Source organism: Culex pipiens, chromosome 2 (assembly GCF_016801865.2).
Source record: "Culex pipiens pallens isolate TS chromosome 2, TS_CPP_V2, whole genome shotgun sequence".
In the NCBI taxonomy this organism is placed as follows: Eukaryota; Metazoa; Arthropoda; class Insecta; order Diptera; family Culicidae; genus Culex; species Culex pipiens.
The window spans coordinates 170,952,349-170,966,665 of record NC_068938.1 but is presented as its reverse complement, the minus strand read 5'-3'; the positions used below and the strand labels follow the sequence as shown (position 1 = coordinate 170,966,665).

At 48.4% G+C, this 14,317-nt stretch overlaps 3 protein-coding genes across 4 annotated transcripts in view; 1 reads left to right on the top strand and 2 right to left on the bottom strand.

Annotated features, from left to right (window-relative positions):
- Positions 1-14,317, bottom strand: part of LOC120431539 (uncharacterized) — a 264,144-nt gene that overhangs the window by 203,605 nt on the left and 46,222 nt on the right. The gene's annotated exons all lie outside the window — the stretch shown is intronic.
- The window catches only part of LOC120431711 (uncharacterized), a 35,612-nt gene that overhangs the window by 8,312 nt on the left and 12,983 nt on the right, over positions 1-14,317 (top strand). The window lies entirely within an intron of this gene.
- LOC128092892 (uncharacterized) lies at positions 10,491-11,539 on the bottom strand. The gene is made up of 2 exons (XM_052707981.1): positions 10,672-11,539; positions 10,491-10,546 (listed from the first exon to the last, which is right to left on the bottom strand). The coding sequence occupies exons 1-2, from the start codon at positions 11,522-11,524 to the stop codon at positions 10,506-10,508; spliced, it is 894 nt and encodes a 297-aa protein (XP_052563941.1). The 5' UTR covers positions 11,525-11,539; the 3' UTR covers positions 10,491-10,505.

The window sequence follows — 14,317 nt, the reverse complement described above, 5'->3', positions numbered from 1 at the left end:
GATTCCAAATTTCAAAGGTACCGACCGGGATTTGATCCCTGAACCTTCTGCTTGTGAGGCAGAAGCCGTAACCATGAGGCCACGGAGCCGGCTTTTAAATAAAAATTAATTTAATGCAATCAAAATGTTGAAGTTCTTAAAAATCATATAAAGGATCTGTTAGAAACTATGAATTCTACACATTTATGTTATATGTGGCTGTATATTGCCAGATAATTCAATCTGTGAGCATTACATATAACGTTCATGTGCCGTGAACATAAATATTATATGCGATAGCATATTTCGAAGTTTATATGCAAGGCACTTACCGTTTATGTACAGAAGTACTCTGCAAAAATCTATATGCAAAACTAATCATGATATTTATTTCAATGTAATATAAATATTTCGTTCAATTGTAAATAAAATTAAAAAAGAAAACCCCGTTTTAAGCCAAAACCCGCAATAACGCTCCTTCGATTTGCGCTCAAACCCCGAAATAACGCCCCCCAAATTCCGCTCTTCTTCGGTTTGCGTTGTTGTTTTACAATGTTGCGTTTGAAAGGTCAAATTTGATGTAACAATGCCTAATTTACTGTAAAAATTAATTATATCGCTTCAAAGTAGCGGTATTTAAGAAAAAATCATTATTTTCTAATTAAACCGAATGACGAAATAATCATTTTACCCCAATGCACCCTCGAATCTTTTTTCGCGGTGTTTATTCGCTCGCGCCAACTCGCGTTCTCCGGGCGATGAACTTTTCACCCAATTTTGTCGCCGGCACTTTGGTAAAATCCGTAAGAAATCACTTTGACCCAATCTCACCCCCCAGACCCAATGTCACCCCCACTGATGGTACTTAAATGAACCTCAAACCATTTGTATGACCAATATGCAATATTAATAAATACATTCTCACGTTTTCTCTACACTTCAAGCTATCAAAGCATTACAATCACGTACTGTCCCAATTATTATTATTAGTTTATGCTCCAATTTCTTCATGAGAATACGAGTGAGAATAATTCTGAGAATTTTTAACCCAACATAAGATGTCACACAAGATACACAGGGTTATCTATTTTAGCTGCAATGGATTTAAATCATCATATTACAGATATAACATACCAATGCAATGTGCTAAACATCCTACTTTATTCGAATTGCTTTAACATAAAATATCTATTTTTTATCGATCCCGGGGTAATTCAAATTTTACAAAAAATAATAAATCATAAATTTATTATCAACACAACAAACCCTTAGAACCATTTCTTAAATTAAAAAATGCATTAGTAGTTCGACTATTTTTTTTTATTATTTATCATTTCATAACTACATTGAATTCAACAACTCATATTTTATGTATATCTCTTTTTGGGCCATGTTTTCATCTTTTCTCTATTTTGAAAATCTGGTCAATCACTCTGTTATGAAATCTCAACATTTATTATCTGATTAAATTTCAAAATTGTAAAAAACATATTAATACAATTTGATTATTTTCAGTCCAATAACTAGCTAGATCACTTTTGCTATCACTAATAAACTTACGACCATTGGATTTGTAGGGAATGAGAGCGGGTACAGTTAAATCAAAATGTTGAAATGTTGAGCAAGCCAGCTTATTTGCTGACTTTTTCAGCGGGGTTTACTCTACCTCTCTCCCTGCACCGTGCAATGAAGTTGTAGATCGCATACCAACTCATGATTTGCATCTGCCAGTAGTACATTTCTCGATAGAAGATGTATTAAGAGCCCTTGATGATGTTGATGTTACTAAAGGTCCCGGCCCGGACAGTATCCATCCATCTTTCTTGAAAAACTGTGCGGCTTCTCTCGCTCTTCCCACAACTATCATTTTCAACCGCTCGCTCGCAGAATCCACATTTCCCACTGCTTGGAAATTGGCTAGTATTACGCCAATACATAAAGCCGGCAACGTTCACAAAGTCGAGAACTACCGAGGAATTTCAATTTTGAGTGGTTTTGCTAAACTGTTTGAACACCTGGTACATGGTGCACTTTATCCAGTATTGAAGCCAATCATCGCCAACGAACAACACGGGTTTGTTAAGCGACGTTTAACAACGTCCAACCTTCTCCTCTTCACTTCAACACTCTTGACGAACATTGAAAAAGGCCAACAAATTGACGCTGTTTACGTGGATCTATCTAAAGCCTTCGATAAGGTACCGCATGCTCTCTTACTGGAGAAACTGAGACGCTATGGCCTTCCAGAATGGATCGTCCGATGGATTCATTCATACCTTGCCGATCGCAAAGCCTTCGTCAAAGTAAGATGCACTTCCTCTCATCTCCTCGCAATTCCTTCCGGAGTCCCGCAAAGCAGCGTGATTGGACCCTTACTTTTCATTTTGTTCGTGAACGACCTGTGCAGTGTCCTCGAGTCGGACAAGCTGATGTATGCAGACGACCTGAAAGTGTTCCGATCAGTTAGCTCGCCTCTCGACAGCTGTGCACTCCAGCAAGACATCGATCGCCTGTTACGCTGGTGCACTGCTAACGGAATGGAGGTCAACGTACAAAAATGCAAAATCATAAGCTTCACGCGCAAACGAACACCTCTCTTGATTAGCTACAGGATGGGCCAAAACGAACTTGAACGGGTGAACACTATCAAGGACCTGGGTGTGACGATCGACAGCAAAGCGTGCTTCAACGAACATATTGCACTGACAACAGCGAAAGCTTTTGCCACCCTCGGATTTCTTCGTCGAAATGCAGCTGACTTTGTGGATCTGTTCGCGCTTAAAACAATCTATTGTTCGCTAGTTCGGAGTCAACTAGAGTACGCCGTCCAAGTATGGGCACCTTACTACGCCGTGCAAGCTGAAAGGATCGAGCGGATTCAGCGAGCTTTCACCAGATTTGCTGTGCGACGCCTGCCATGGGTGCGGCCTCAAGGACTCTCCTCGTACGATGACAACTGTGAGCGGCTTAAACTCCCTACGCTGGCATCACGACGAGTTCTACTTCAGCGAATTTATGTATTCGACTTGTTGTCGTGCAATATTGACTGCCCTACCCTTCGCGATAAAATCACCCTACACATCCCAGCTCGTAATCTGCGCAACCCTGCTCCGTTTCTTGAAGTTCCTGGCCATCGTACGAACTACGGTTATTATAGTCCCCTTAGTGCTTGCTGTCGAGTGTTTAATGATGTAGCAGATGTGTTTGTGTTTGGAATGTCAAAATGTGTATTTAAAACTAGGATTAAAAATAGGACATAAGTTGTAGTCTGTGCGGCGAGTGCCGAAGATGAAATAAATAAATAAATTGAGAAGAATACAAAAGCATTGAAGTTAGCAGAAATTAAAACAAATTATTGAGAACAAGGAATAGCAGATTTAAAATATCTGATTCTGGGACGGGACGGCTGGATAGAGTCTTTTTTTCAAATGTTTACGTTTGTATTCTTCTTCTGTTTTTTTGCAAGAAAATTCGTGTTCGAATACAAATATCAAGCAATCTGTGATTCAGATAGCTTGACAATTCAAATTTTCTTGATGATGTTTTTCAACTCAGTGCTCAAGCATGCGGATGATTTTCGCGTCCACCGTCGGTGTGTTTTTCGTTTTTCTCGCGTGCGTGTGTGTGTGTGAAGGTGCGGCTGGCTTTGGCTGTCCCGATGACAGTTTAGCCAGTCAGATCTGTGATTCCTTTCCGTAGGGTCGTAAGAATTTTCGCGTCCGCCGTCGGTGTGTTTTTCGTTTTTCTCGCGTGCGTGTGTGCGTGTGAAGGTGCGGCTGGCTTTGGCTGTCCCGATTACAGCTAGCCAGTTCGATTTGACCCTATCAAAACCCTATCATACCATTTCAGCTCGATACACATCGAAACTCGTCGTTCGCACCGTTAATCAGTACCTCACTAAACATCAATCATTTAAAACTCGTGAAATCATCTCAAGTTAAAAATTACATTGTTTAATCCTTCATTCTTTAATTACAAATAATTTGGTTCTATCTTTCCACAGCCGGCTGTCTAAGACTAAACCATTTCATTTAAAATATCAATCGATAAACGGGAAATTCCTCATCCGCAGCATCCGATTGCTTGCCTTGAGAATAATATGTAATACCTTTCAACAAACACTATGATTTTGGGTCGCATCATCATCTTCTATGATGAATCCTGACCAAATACCCTATCCAACTAACAATTTTTTAGGTTTCTGGCGCTCGTGGGGTGTAAGCACAGAGTAAATTAGCAGCCCTAGTAGCAACCTGCGCTAACTAACATTCCCGTCCCTTAAAATCGAGGTCTACAAACTGACATGGCGGGCGCCGTTGGTGGCCAATGACTGTTACCTATTCGCAACTGATCTAGCTTTAGCAATCATGGTGTCTTATCTTTTCAGCGCATTCATACATGCTGTTGATAAGGGAAACACCACTAGATCGTCGAAGCCTATAATCAGTAGTGCTGAAAGGATATTACGGTTCTGTTCAGCAACGGAGGGGCAACCATGGGTGATCTTTCATGCTCATGCTCATGCTCAGTGCTCAAGCATGCGGATGACTTTTTCATTGGTTCAAATGTTTAGTTTTTCCTCGCAGTTTTTTTTTTTATTTGGCTGTTAAAATTTGCGGTTGGACGTGGGTGGAGAATCCTGAGCTTATGTTCCATCGTTTTACGGTGGATCCGTTCATAAGGAGCTGCCGGATACAAATCACTAGAAATGGTTGGCAAATCAAAGATGACTCGAGGTCACGCTCGAGGTAAATGATACGATACGATCACGACGAGTCAAAAAATGTTCACTTCTTCAATTTTTAATGTGTTTTTTATATGAAAGATTTTTAATTTTCATTTGGATTTGAAAAATGCAATATGATTTAAATGCGTTTTCTTACTTCAATCTAAAAAAACCCGGCAAGTCATTAAATGGGGGGGAAGTTTTTTCTTATATATAAATCTGCTCCTGTCGTTGTCCCGTTACGCAAAGAAACTTAATAAATCTTTTTAAACCCAGTTCTACGATGTTGTTTTTTCAAGCAACATGTTAATTTCACGGGAAGCACAGGTTTAATATTGTTCAATCTAGATGACATTTCTACGTAACGCGCAAAAAAAAACAATAGTTTTAAATGGGCAAAAGAATCGTCAGTTCATGAAATGTATTGTTTTTTTTAAATGAAAATGTTGAGAAGTCGACATTCGGTGTACGATAGAAATAAATGTAGGACGATCGAGGCACCCCTCGGTTCCGAACCCGAGGTCTAGAGAGAAAATTTTGTGCTGCTCTCGGCAGTTAGCACTCGACCGCGTACCGACGTAGACGTGGAATAAACCGCAATTAAATCGGACAAATAAAGCTACGTTTTTCTATTTTCCATTAATTCTAAACTCTTCCCTTTTCTACATGGGGGCTCGTCCGGGAAGCGAGTTAATGTGAAAATTACGCGAAGTGCGCGAAATCGTTACAAAATTCGCGAAAAAAGACTTTAAAAAGTGACGCCAGCCGAACGACAAGATGGCGACCGTCGAGGAGTTGAGTGAAAATTTCACCAAGATTGGCCTTGTGCGCGAGTGCGAAAGACTAGGCTTGCCGACGAACGGCAGCAAGAACGAGATGGCGCAACGAATCATCGATCATCAAGCGGCTGCAAACGGAGAGGACGACGATGATGACGGCAGCCAACGCGACGACGATGATGGTTCGGTCCACGACGAGCAGAACGACGAAAACGAGAGCGACGCTGATGAGAACGACGACTCACACGCCGACAGTGACGACGCCACCGTCAGAGGAAACGACGCGAACGATGAAAGAGAGGCACGACGAAACACACACCAACGACCGCAGGTGTATTCGTTTCGCGACATGGAAGAGAGCATCGAAAGTTTCGGTGCCGAAGACGGCGAAGATGTGAAAGTGTGGTTGCAGCAGCTCGAAACAGTTGCGGAGTCGGCTCGTTGGACCGGCGAGCATAAAATGATTATGCTTCGCAAGAAATTGACCGGCACGGCGCGTCGGTTTGTATTCTCTCTTCAGGACGTCAGCAGCTACGCGAAGTTGAAAAAGGCGCTCATCGATGAGTTTGCTCCGTTCGTGCGGGCGAGCGACGTCCACCGCACACTGGGAAATCGGAAGAAGAAGCCGACGGAGACGACGCGAGACTACATCTACGAGATGCAGAGAATCGCGCTGGCCATTGACCTCGATGAGCCAAGCCTGTGTGAGTACATCGTGGATGGAATCACCGACGACGAGTTTCACCGCTCTCTGCTGTACGAGGCACAAACCATCCGCCACCTGAAGGAGAAGCTGCTGAACTACGAGAAGGTGACGAAGAACTCCCGCAAGAAGACGAAGCCGGACGAAAAGAGAGAGAAGCCGCGCGCGGAGAACAAAGCAAGCGCCAAAAGTGACCCGAAGAAGCACTGCTTCAACTGCGGCGACGCTTCGCACGTCGCATCAGAGTGCCCACAGAAGAGCGACGGACCGAAATGCTTCAACTGCAACGCTTTTGGTCATCTGTCGAAGGATTGCCCGAAGAACAAGACGAAGCAGAAGGAGAAAAAAGTGAACGTGGTGGAGAAAGTGAACGGCGACAAACCGGGCGTTTTGCTGAACCTGTTCGGGCGCGAGTTTTCGGCAATCGTCGACACGGGAGCAGAAATTTCGTTGATTCGGAAGGATCTGTGGACGGATCTCGCGGAGAACGACGTCCAGATGAGAAAGTCGACGATGAAAGTGCGCGGATTCGGCGGTGACGTTCGTATTGTGTGTGGTGAGGTTGCTCTCACAGCAACAATCGGTGAAGAAGAGTTCCCGATTCGCTTTTACGTCGTGGCAAACGAAGCGATCGACATGCAGGTGTTGATCGGCATGGACTTTCTCAGCGGTGTTGATTATTCGATCAGTCCGGGAGAAGTGCGTGTGAAGAAGTATCGGCCCAGCGACGCCGAACCGGCCGACGTCGACGTGAAGTGGATTCGTCGCGTTGCGGAGTACGTCGCGGAAGACGAGGTGACGGTACCGTACCAATACCGCGACGAAGTGCTAGAACTCATTGAGAACTGCACGCCGGAGAAGCCAGTGGTTGCCGCGAATCAGCTGACGATAACGTTGTCGGACAACGACGTTGTTTGTGGAAACCCGCGACGTCTGGCCCAGCTGGAGAAGGAAGTTGTGAAGAAGCAGATCAGTGAGTGGCTCGATGAGGGGATCATCCAGCAGTCAGAGAGTGAATACGCGAGTCCAGTCGTAGTGGTTCCGAAGAAGGACGGATCGTACCGTGTGTGTGTTGATTACCGGGAGATCAACAAGAAAGTAGTGCGCGATAAGTTCCCGATGCCGAACGTGGAAGAGCAGATCGACCAACTGTCCAAAGCCCGCGTGTACACAACGCTGGACCTGAAGAACTCGTACTTTCACGTGCCTGTCGAAGAGAAAAGCCGGAAGTACACAGCGTTTGTGACAAGTTGCGGGCAGTACGAGTTTTTGCGTGCGCCGTTCGGGTTGTGCACCAGTGGAAGTGGATTTGGACGATTCATTAGTGCAGTGTTGAAAGAGTTCATCCACGAGGGAAGTGTGATGGCGTTTGTGGACGACATCATAATTCCAACGGGATCCGAAGAAGATGGACTAAAAGTGCTAAAACGAGTGCTCGAAGTGGCTGCGAAGGCAGGGCTGCTGTTCAACTGGAAGAAGTGTGTGTTCCTGCAACGTCGTGTGGAGTATCTCGGCTACACGATCTACGACGGCCGAGTGGAACCAGCGCCAGCGAAGATCGAGAAGTTGAAGCAGTTCCCGCAGCCGACGACGGCCAAGCAGTTGCAGCGATTCTACGGGCTGGCCAGCTACTTCCGAAAGTTCGTTCCGTCGTTCGCTGGCATTGCCCGCCCCCTGTCGGATCTCCTGAAGAAGGATAAGTTTGCCCAGTTCGACGACGCCGCGGTTTACTCGTTCAACCGCATCAAAGAGATCCTGGCAAGCTACCCTGTGTTGAGGATCTTCCGACCGGACGGTGACGTGGAGGTGCACACAGACGCCAGCAAGACGGCCCTCGCTGGTATCCTGATGCAACGCGCAGAAGACGATGGCAAGTTCCACCCGTGCTATTACTTCAGCCGACTGACGAGAGTTCCGTTGTTACTTGCTCGGCCGGCCATTCAAGATCATCACCGACTGTATGGCGTTCAAGGATGCGGTGAAAAAGAAGAAGCTCAACACACGGATCGCCAAGTACGTCGTTGCCCTGTCTGAGTTCCGGTACCTGATCGATCACCGCCCTGGAGAAAAGCTGCCACACGTTGATGCGCTGTCGAGAGCGGATGTTTTGGTTGTGTCTGCACCCATCGTTGCCAAAATTCGTGCAGCACAACAAGAGGATGACCGAGGCAAAGCTCTCTTCGCAGCGTTGCAGCAGAACGATTCCGTCGACGGGTTAACTACGAGCAACGGTATTCTCTACGAAGGCGAAGCTGAATCGCGACGACTGTACGTGCCCGAGTCGATGGAAACGGAGATCATCCGGTCTGCTCACGAGCAAGGCCATTTCGGAGTCCGGAAGACGAAGGAGCGGATCAAGGCGGACTACTACATCTCTGGCTTGGAGGACAAGATTAAACGCTGCATCGCCACGTGTGTTCCCTGCATTGTCGGCGAGAAGAAACGAGGAAAGCCGGAAGGTGAGCTGTGTCCGATCCCGAAAGGAGACGTTCCGCTGGATACGCTGCACGTGGACCATCTAGGACCGATGCCCTCAACGAGGAAGTCGTACGGGTACATCCTAACAGTCATCGACGCTTTCACAAAGTTTGTTTGGCTGTTCGCGACGAAGTCAACCACCGCAGAGGAGGCCGTGAAGAAGTTACGGGTGATCACAGACACGTTCGGAAACCCACGACGGATCATCTGTGATCGGGGAGCAGCTTTCACGTCGGGATACTTCGCCAAGTTCTGCGACGAAGAAGGCATCGAGCTACACACGATAGTCACGGGGGTTCCTCGTGGCAACGGGCAAGTCGAACGAGTGCATCGCGTCATTATCCCGATGATCACCAAGTTGTCCGTGGACAACCCGGAGGAATGGTTCAAGCACGTCGCCGTGGTCCAAAAGTGTTTGAACAACAGCTGGCAGCGAGCGATCAACATGACCCCGTTCGAACTGTTGACCGGTGTTAAGATGCGAACCAAAGAAGACGCCGTGCTCCACGAGTTGCTGCTGAAGGAGGTCCAAGACAGTTTCACCGACGACCGGAACGAACTGCGAATGGCGGCGCAGGAGAGCATCCAGAAGATGCAGGAGGAGAACCGGAAGTACTACAACCTACGCCGTAAGCCGTACGTGGAGTACAAGGTCGGCGATATGGTGGCTATTCCCAAGACACAGTTTGGAGTTGGCCAGAAGGTGAAGCCGCGATTTTTCGGACCGTACGAGATCACCGGTGTTCTGCCGAACAACCGGTACGAGGTCAGGAAGCTGGACGACGAAACTGAAGGGCCGAAGAAGACGTCGACTGCAGGAGATCAGATCAAACCGTGGACACTTCCGGGCCGGAAGTGATGTCAGGAAAGGCCGTGTAGGACGATCGAGGCACCCCTCGGTTCCGAACCCGAGGTCTAGAGAGAAAATTTTGTGCTGCTCTCGGCAGTTAGCTCTCGACCGCGTACCGACGTAGACGTGGAATAAACCGCAATTAAATCGGACAAATAAAGCTACGTTTTTCTATTTTCCATTAATTCTAAACTCTTCCCTTTTCTACATAAATGCCTTTTAATTGAAAATATTTTAATCAATCTATAAATGCAATTTACAATTATTTGTGAAATTGATTTAAAATTGTTTTATTTTTTTTCAACTCAAATTACTTACTTACTTTTACTGCTCGTACAACCTCCGGGTCATGAGCTGTCTCCAGATGCGCTGCCACTGAACTCGGTCTTGGGCTGCTACTCTCCAATTCCGGCTCGGTACTCCCACACTTCTCAGATCTTCCTCCACCTGGTCTAACCACCTCGCACGTTGCGCCCCCCTCCGCCGCGTTCCAACCTGCTCCGAGTTAAACACCAACTTCACCGGATTGATAGTCTGGTTCGGTTGGCACGCATCCAGCGCGTCCGGCATTCTTGCGACGTGTCCGGCCCACCGGATTCGGCCAGCCTTGGCGACCTTCCGAATACTTGGCTTGCCGTAGAGTTGCGCCAGCTCGTGGTTCATCCTTCTCCTCCATACAGTGTTCTCACGCACGCCGCCAAAGATCGTCCTAACCCTGTAAAAAAAACACCCTACTGTTCCCAAAACTAAGTTGGTTTTAGTCGGTTGAATCAACCGACGAAGTTGGCTAAAGAATCGGTCAATGGTGCACCCAACTCTTATGGAAACTTAACACAGAGGATAACCGACAGATCGGTAAACGGAATTAGCCGACTTGATCTGACGAAGTCAATCAATTAGTTGGCTGATTAAAAAATTTTGTTCCGGGGGTCCCTTGCTGGAACGAGTTGGTCATTCCGCTGCAAATAATGAATACGATTGTTACATACCTTAAAACTCCTGACAGTTTCTTCCGGATTTAGCTACGGCATCTGAAAACAAAATAAAGTTCATGATTTGAAGTAAACTGTTCTGCTAGAAGTGTCCGGCAAGGTTCAGGACAGTTCCGGATGCTTTCTTTCAAAAGCTTACCACATATTTCATTGCAAAAACTTACCTTTCGATGGATTTCTACAACATGTTATCAATTTCACTGCGTAATTCATTTGTTTCCGTTGCCGACGAAAATTGCAAATTTTTTCACTAAGTCCATTTTGTAAACAAAACGCATCCAAACTTAGTCGGTTAATTAATCGGCCGTTTTTGGAGGCACCCGATTTCGTTGGTTGATGGCTCAGATTGAGAACTGTCATTATTTTTACAGGAAGCACTCGTCGCTCGAAAACTTCAAGCGCTTGCAGGTCCTCCTCGAGCATCGTCCACGTCTCGTGCCCGTAGAGGACGACGGGTCTTATCAGCGTTTCGTACATGGTATACTTTGTACGCCGGGAAAGGTGACCAGACCGTAAGGTCTTGTGGAGTCCGTAGTAGGCACGACTACCGGTGATGATGCGCCTCCGAATTTCTCTGCTGCAGTTGTTGTCCGACGTAACCAACGATCCGAGGTACACAAACTCCTCCACAACCTCGAACTCGTCGCCGTCGATCGTCACGCTCGGTCCTATGCGAGTCCTAAGGGACTCGGTTCCTCCTGCCAGCAGATACTTCGTCTTCGCAACATTCACCTTCAATCCAACCTTATCCGCTTCCCGCTTCAATTCGGTGTACCGCCTGGCCACATCCTCGAACGTTCTGCCGACAATGTCCATGTCGTCGGCATAGCAGATGAACTGGCTGGACCGGTTGATAATCGTGCCCCGCATGTTGAAGCCCGCTCGCCTCATGACACCTTCAAGCCCAATGTTGAAACAGAGGCCGGAGATACCGTCGCCTTGTCGAAGTCCCTTGCGCGATTCGATCGGGTCGGACATAGCACCCGAAATCTTCACGCTGCACCGCGCCCCGTCCATCGTCGATTTCACCAGTCTGATCAGCTTCCCGGGAAAGCCGTTCTCTTACATGATCTTCCATAGCTCTTCGCGATCGACCGAGTCGTACGAGGCTTTGAAATCGATGAACAGGTGGTGCGTCGGGATCTGGTACTCGCGACATTTTTGGAGGATTTGGCGTAGCAAAAAGATTTGGTCCGTCGTCGATTTCCCCTCCACAAAACCGGCTTGGTACGTCCCTACGAAATCCTTTTCTCGCTCCAACAGACGACAGAAGATGATCTGAGACAGCACTTTGTAGGCCGCGCTGAGAATGGTGATAGCTCGATAGTTCTCACATTCCAACTTGTCTCGCTTCTTGTAGATCGGGCATATTACTCCCTCTTTCCACTCCTCCGGTAGCTGTTCTGTGTCCCAGACCTTGACTATCAGCCGGTGTAGACAGGCCGCCAGCTTGTCCGGGCCCATCTTGATGAGTTCAGCAACGATACCATCCTTACCCGCTGCTTTGTTGTTCTTCAGCTTCTTGATGGCATCCTTAACTTCCCTCATCGTGGGTGCTGGCTCGTCCTCGCGTTCACCATACCGCTGACGTCGTTTCCCCCGTCGCCCTGGTACTCCGCCTCTGGGCCGTTCAGGTGCTCGTCGAAGTGCTGCTTCCACCTTTCGATCACCTCACGCTCGTCCGTCAAGATGCCTCCATCCTTAACCCGGCACATTTCGGCTCGCGGCATGAAGCCAGTCCGGGATTGGCTAAGTTTCTTGTAGAACTTACGCGTTTCGTTGGAGCGATACAGCTGTTCCATGTCCTGGCACTCCAACTCTTCTAGGCGGCGCTTCTTGTCCCGAAAGAGATGGGTTTGCTGTCTTCGCAACTGTTTGTACGACTCCTTGTTCCCACGGGTGTTGTGCAGCAGCCACTTGTCCCGCGCTGCTTTCTTCTCGTCCCAAATCGCCTGACATTCCTCGTCGAACCAGCCGTTCCGTCGAACTCGGTCCACGTACCCGATGGCGCTCGATGCCGCTGCGTTGATGGCTGCTTCCATATGGCTCCAGCAGGCCTCCAGAGGGGCTTCGGCGAGCTCACCCTCGTCAGGCAACGCAGCTTCGAGTTCCCGCGCGTACTGGGTAGCGACCTCATGGTCCTTGAGTCGCTCCAGGTTGTACCGCTGCGGGCGACGGTACCGGATCTTGTTGACCTCGGACAGGCGTTGGCGCAGCTTTGCCACCACCAGGTAGTGGTCCGAGTCGATGTCTGCGCCACGGTAGGTTCTGACGTCGATTATGTCCGAGAAGTGCCGACCATCGATGAGAACATGGACGATTTGCGTCTTCGTGTCGTTTGGTGATCTCCAGGTGTACTTGTAGAGGAGGCTGTGCTGGAAGAAGGTACTACGTATGGCCATGTTTCGGGAGGTAGCGAAATCGATGAGTCGTAGGCCGTTCTCGTTCGTCTGCTGGTGAGCGCTGAACCTCCCAATAACCGGTCTAAACTCCTCCTCCTGGCCGACTTGAGCGTTTAAGTCGCCGATGACAATCTTGACGTCGTGTTTTGGACACTTCCTGTACTCGCGATCAAGAAGCTCGTAGAAAGCGTCCTTGTCATCGGCGTCGCTTCCCATGTGCGGGCTGTGCACGTTGATTATGCTCAGGTTGAAGAATCGGCCCTTGATTCTCAACCGGCACATTCTGTCGTTGACTGGCCACCACCCAATCACGCGCTTCGCCATTTCGCCCAGCACGATAAAAGCTGTCCCCAGCTCGTGTGTGTCGCCGCCGCTCCAGTACATAGTATAACCCCCGTACTCTCGGTGGTCCTTCCCCTTCCAGCACACCTCTTGCAGCGCTACGACTTCGAGGCCGCGGACCCGCAATTCGTTGAAAAGAATGCGGTCGCTCCCATCGAAGTTGAGGGACCTGCAGTTCCAAGTCCCGAGTTTCCAATCCCTGGATCCCCGAAAATCGGGTCGGCGATTGGATCGGCTCGCATCTGGAGCTCTCTGCACTTGGTTTTTACGGCGGGTGCGTGTAGCCATCACCAACCCCCTGTCTCGCCGGAGGACCGTCGTACCAGGACTGTGTAGAGTCCCACCCTGGCACTGGGACTTTTAATCAGCCGCCCCTAACCTGGGGAACAGACGCTGTTTCGAGCCGCCCCTAACCTGGAGAACAGACGCTGAAGGGGGGGGGGGGTTCGAACTCTATTCGCTGTAAGCCGCTCCTAACATAGAGTATCTGTACCTCGACGCTGGAGCCGGGCACCGAGTTCCTTCAGCCGCCCCTGACCTGGAGAACATACGCTGAAGGAGAGGGGGGGAGGGGGGTGTCGATCACCCCGAGAGCCGCCCTGGGGAAACAGACGCTCACGGATACAAATGGTCGAACACCCTGATGTTTTAGGTCGCCCCTAACATGGGGAACAGGCACCCAAAACGGACGGAGGGGGGAGGGGGGGCTTGGTTTTGCGACGAGGTACACTTCCCAGATTTTCCTTTCTTTTGTAGTTTCACCCAAGAAAACTTTTATTCCACTTTTATTCCTTCAGCTTTTTCCTCGACTAGACCCACTGTGCACTTTGCGGATTCTCTTCTTCACACTCCTTGTAACAACAAACGCGGTAACGACGACGACGATGCCAGCCCAACACTGTATAAGTCTTGCGGTGCACTTCCACACAACGCGCGACACAATACATCGACCAACGAAGACGACGACGACGATCACGACGACTGTTTCGCACTGTTCTGTTCTTGCAAATGGCCCGTGCCAGAACGCGATCTTCGACAAAATCGGGTGATTGATTTGCCTCTCCCG

Bases quoted from the DNA above. Each gene is read 5' to 3' on its own strand.
- LOC128092892 (XM_052707981.1), bottom strand. From the start codon at position 11,524: ATGGACGGGGCGCGGTGCAGCGTGAAGATTTCGGGTGCTATGTCCGAC. The intron at 10,547-10,671 runs GTAAGTTTTTGC...TTTTGTTTTCAG, and splicing joins TTGTAGAAATCCATCGAAAG to ATGCCGTAGCTAAATCCGGA.